This window comes from Dermochelys coriacea, chromosome 15 (genome assembly GCF_009764565.3).
Source record: "Dermochelys coriacea isolate rDerCor1 chromosome 15, rDerCor1.pri.v4, whole genome shotgun sequence".
Lineage (NCBI taxonomy): Eukaryota > Metazoa > Chordata > Testudines > Dermochelyidae > Dermochelys > Dermochelys coriacea.
This window is the reverse complement of record NC_050082.1, coordinates 10,452,160-10,457,464: the sequence shown is the minus strand read 5'-3', so window position 1 is coordinate 10,457,464 and position 5,305 is coordinate 10,452,160. Positions and strand designations below refer to the sequence as shown.

At 49.6% G+C, this 5,305-nt stretch overlaps 1 protein-coding gene across 1 annotated transcript; it reads right to left on the bottom strand.

The window, feature by feature from the left end:
* Positions 1-4,482: 4,482 nt before the first annotated feature.
* LOC119843825 (extensin-like) lies at positions 4,483-5,304 on the bottom strand. Its single transcript, XM_038373715.1, has one exon. The coding sequence runs from the start codon at positions 5,302-5,304 to the stop codon at positions 4,483-4,485; it is 822 nt and encodes a 273-aa protein (XP_038229643.1).
* Position 5,305: the final 1 nt, after the last annotated feature.

Below are 5,305 nucleotides of genomic sequence, written 5' to 3'. Positions count from 1 at the left end.
AGAACTCATTATATAGGAGCCGGCTGTCCCAATGTATGCTGGGAGTTGTAGTTCTCCGATGGGTCTGGGTGGACTTGGTTTGCATTCACTATCGTAAGGCCTTATGGGAGGTGTCGTTCTTAGTGTTTCCTGCTATTAGTTCTCTGCGTTGTTTTGTATTATCCGGAGCAGAGCATTGTGGGAGTTGTCATTCTTTTCACATCTGAGTTGGTTTTGAGACTACTTCATAGAATCACCTAAATCTGCAACCCCAGAATATTGTAAAGCAATTTTATGGTCCTTCACGTATAGATGAGACCAACCTATGTTATGTGCATGTTAAAGAATCATAACATCATAGAAAAATACTAGAGAGACAAGGTGGATGACTAAGATAATATCTTTTATTGTACCAACTTTGGTTGGTGAAGGAGACAGGCTTTCCAGCTACACAGAGCTCTTATATCTTTTATTAGACTAACTTCTATTGTGAAGCAAGACAAGCTTTTGAGCTTACATAGAGTTCTTCCTCAGGTGGCCTGAGCTCTGTGTAAGCTCAAAAGCTTGTTTTCCTCATCAACAAAAGTTAGTCTTTTATGATACCTTTATCACAGGCCTCTTGCTTTCTCTCAAAAGTAAACTATACCAATCTTTTCAATCTCTTGTCATAAAAGAGTTTTTCCATCCCCCAATCATGATCATCACTTGTTTCTACACTCCCTCTAATTCTACAATATCTTTTTTGAGATGGAATGAATATTGAGTACTGTGAGCAGTACTGAACATTGTATTCCAGGTGTGGGTGAAGCACTAGTTTATACAATGACATAATACTTTCTGTATCATTCCCCATCCCATTCCTTATACATTCTACATTTTGTTTGCATTTTTTAACCACAGCTGTACATTGACCAGAGATCTCTGTTGAACTTCCCACACCAATACCCAGATCCTTTTCCTGACCTCATCCATTTAATTTAAACCCTTTTAAGGTGTATGGGTAGTTCCAATTTTTCCCTCCAATGTACATTATTTTATATTTATCAACATGAATTTCATCTGTCATCATGTTGCCCTTTCACTTAGCTCATTAAGGTCTTTCTACCATTCCTCATAGTCCTCATTGGACACCATACAATAATTTTGTGCCATCTAAAAATTTTGCCACCTCACTGTTCACCCCCTTTTCCAATTTATGTGCCTGTACTAGTATTTTAAAACCGGGTGGAAAATCAAGGTATAAAGCAAAATATCAATACAGGCTGTAGTTGTTTCCATCTTGCTAATGGGTTACATATGCAGAAGGATTGCAGGTCATGACAGAGACTCAATAAAATGCTGCCTCCCTTGAAGGATCCAGTATCTCATAAATCTGAGGCAACATGCCCCATAATAACCCTGAGGGTTGGGGAGTGTCAGCTACTGTCCCACATTTCTTGGAATCTAGAAGAACTTCTGCTTCATTTTAGCATTTTCTGCCCAAAAAAAAGTATGAAAAGTTTTGTATGAGTCAACAAATTCTCTAGACAGTCTGTTGACCAAGAGGTGGATACCTAAATACTAAGGTGATGAATCCATCAGAAATGTACCACTAGCTATCTAGATGCTTAGAAAGATAAAACAAACTTAGTACATTACCCTTATTTAGTAGATTAATGTGTCTGCTCAAGGACCACGAGGTCCAGAGGAAGAAGTACATTTGTACTTTAGGTTTCAGAGTAGCAGCCGTGTTAGTCTGTATTCGCAAAAAGAAAAGGAGTACTTGTGGCACCTTAGAGACTAACAAATTTATTAGAGCATAAGCTTTTGTGAGCTACAGCTCACTTCATCGGATGCATTTGGTGGAAAAAAGAGGGGAGATTGATATACACACATGGAGAACATGAAACAATGGGGTTTATCATACACACTGTAAGGAGAGTGATCACTTAAGATAAGCCATCACCAGCAGCGGGGGGGGGGGGAAAGGAGGAAAACCTTTCATGGTGACAAGCAAGGTAGGCTATTTCCAGCAGTTAACAAGAATATCTGAGGAACAGTGTAAGTAAAAGTAAAACTATTTCCCCATGTTATTTCTCCCCCCACCCCCCACTGTTCCTCAGATATTCTTGTTAACTGCTGGAAATAGCCTACCTTGCTTGTCACCATGAAAGGTTTTCCTCCTTCCCCCCCCCTGCTGCTGGTGATGGCTCATCTTAAGTGATCATTCTCCTTACAGTGTGTATGATAAACCCATTGTTTCATGTTCTCCGTGTGTGTATATCAATCTCCCCTCTGTTTTTTCCACCAAATGCATCCAATGAAGTGAGCTGTAGCTCACGAAAGCTTATGCTCTAATAAATTTGTTAGTCTCTAAGGTGCCACAAGAACTCCTTTTCTATTTGTACTTTAGTATCTCCTTATCTTCATATTTATGAAGATACCAGTTTTAACCTTCATATCTACATATCTGCTTCTCCCTCAAGTCTCTTCACTTTCTTCCTCATTGCCCCGTATACATGGAATGCCCTCCCCATGCTCGTCCAGTCCATCTAGCCCAGTATCCTGTCTTCCAACAGTGGCCAATGCCAGCTTCCCCAGAGGGAATGAACAGAACAGGTAATCATCAACCATCAACCACAGGTTGACTGTGCAAAAAACTGTGTGAAAAAATACTTCCTTTTGTTTGTTTTAAACCTGCTGCCTATTAATTTCATACGGTGGCCCCTAGTTCTTATGTTATGAGAAGACCCATTACTTCTGCATAGCCATGTAAACTTAGCTAAATCATCAAGTTATTTATTTCATGAGTGAACTACTCATTTAAGAGAAGGGGTTGATAAGGAGTAAACTAATCAGTTGTGAACATGACTCACTAGGGCCCTAAGCCTACAATTTTCTGCATGGGCAGAGCAATTTGCTCTCATGGAGCCCCAGTGAAGTTAAAGGGGCTCCAAAATCAAAAAGGAAGGGCTACGCAAAATTAATTGCAGGATTGGCGCTTAGACAAAGGGATACAGCTTATAAGACTATCTTTTTCGGTTGTGATCCTGCAAGTTGTTCTACACGAGTGGATCCCTGAGTCAAACTGTGTCTTTCTCTTGTTTGGGGAAGCGTGTAACACATTATTTTGGGTGCTACCACAATCTAAATAATAATGTACAAAGCTTTGGGTATTTGATATGTTCTGTTCTAAGCTACACACACTTGAGTACCTACAAAAAAAATCAATAAACAGATCAGACCACAATGGAGTTATAACATGTACATGAAATTTGTAATAGCATATTTAAATTTTAAATGCAGTAATGGGGAATGGCTAGCTCTATGTTTCTGCTTAGCCAGGGCTTTCAGTCACGTTCAAACATGTTTTAAAAGCAGGTGTGGTTAAACTGGTTTATAAAGTTGTTTGACTTACATGTGAACATGACTATGGGCCAGATCCTCAAATGTATTTAGGTGCATAACTTCCATTGAAATCAATAGGAGTTAGGTTCCTAAATGCATTCATGGATTTGGGCCTTTATAACCATGCATATTATGGTGTCTATACATTGATACAAATGCCCATATTTGAGAAAAAAATCAGTCCTAAATGAGGACAACTAAACTTAACTAAGACTTGTCACCTGCTAGAGGTTCTTAGCTGAAGAGTGGTATGTGAGTTATTGGAAAGCAGTACCCTAAGTGCTGCTTTGCCTATATTTATTGTGCAGCTCTTACTCACATGCTTGGTTCACTGATGTGGCAACTGAATGAGGGTTGTGGGCTCAGATGTTACATTAGAAATGAACGCCTGAGAGAATGGCGTTGATTTCAGGATTTCCTCAGAGCACAGGACCAGGGATGCGGGGGATGGAGGTCGCAGTGCAGGGTCAAGGCGAAGGGCGGTGGGATAGGGGTCATGGTGCATGCAGGGCCACTAGGGTGACCAGATGTCCCAATTTTATAGGGACAGTCCCGCTATTAAGGGCTTTCTCTTATGTAAAGGCTTATTACCCCCCACTCCGTCCTGATTTTTCACACTTGCTACTGTGTGATGACCCTAGGAGCCGCAGGGAGAGACACGAAAGGCAGTGGAGGTTGGGGGTCGCGGTGTGGGGTGCCAGGGCAGATGCGAGGGTGGTAGATCCGGGGTCGCGGTATTAAGCCAGGGGGAGAGATGCGAAAGGCAGTGAGGATTGGGGGTCGCGGTGCGGGGTCCTGGGGCAGACGCGAGTGGTGGTAGATACGGGGTTTCAGCGCGGAGCTGTGGGGGAAACAGAGATGTGAAAGGTGGTGGGTTGGGGGTCAGGGTGCGGGGTCCCAGGGCAGACGCGAGAGGCGGTACATCCGGGGTCGCGCTGCAGAGCTGGCGGGAGAGACGCGAAAGGCGGGGAGGTTGGGGGTCACCGTGCAGGGTCCCGGGGCAGATGTGAGGGGCAGTAGGTCCGGGGTCACGGGGCAGAGCCGGTGGGAGAGATGCGAGAGGCGGGGTCGCGGTGCGGGATCCCGGGGCAGACGCGAGGGCCGATAGGTCCGGGGTCAGGGGACGGAGCCGGGGGGCGGCGGGGGAGACGCGAGAGGCGGTGGGGGGGGTCGCGGGGCGGGGTCCCGGGGCAGACGCGAGGGCCGGTAGGTCCGGGGTGGGGGGGCGGAGCCGGGGGGCGGCGGGGGAGACGCGAGAGGCGGTGGGGGGGGGGTCGCGGGGCGGGTTCCCGGGGCAGACGCGAGGGCCGGTAGGTCCGGGGTCGGGGGGCGGAGCCGGGGGGCGGCGGGGGAGACGCGAGAGGCGGTGGGGGGGGGTCGCGGGGCGGGGTCCCGGGGCAGACGCGAGGGCTGGTAGGTCGGGGGGCGGAGCCGGGGGGCGGCGGGGGAGACGCGAGAGGCGGTGGGGGGGTCGCGGGGCGGGGTCCCGGGGCAGACGCGAGGGCCGGTAGGTCCGGGGTCGCGGGGCGGAGCCGGGGGGCGGCGGGGGAGACGCGAGAGGCGGTGGGGGGGTCGCGGGGCGGGTTCCCGGGGCAGACGCGAGGGCCGGTAGGTCCGGGGTCGGGGGGCGGAGCCGGGGGGCGGCGGGGGAGACGCGAGAGGCGGTGGGGGGGGGGGTCGCGGGGCGGGGTCCCGGGGCAGACGCGAGGGCTGGTAGGTCGGGGGGCGGAGCCGGGGGGCGGCGGGGGAGACGCGAGAGGCGGTGGGGGGGTCGCGGGGCGGGGTCCCGGGGCAGACGCGAGGGCCGGTAGGTCCGGGGTCGCGGGGCGGAGCCGGGGGGCGGCGGGGGAGACGCGAGAGGCGGTGGGGGGGTCGCGGGGCGGGGTCCCGGGGCAGACGCGAGGGCCGGTAGGTCCGGGGTCGCGGGGCGGAGCCCATT

Coding starts and splice junctions, on each gene's coding strand:
- LOC119843825 (XM_038373715.1), bottom strand. CDS start 5,304: ATGGGCTCCGCCCCGCGACCCCGGACCTACCGGCCCTCGCGTCTGCCC.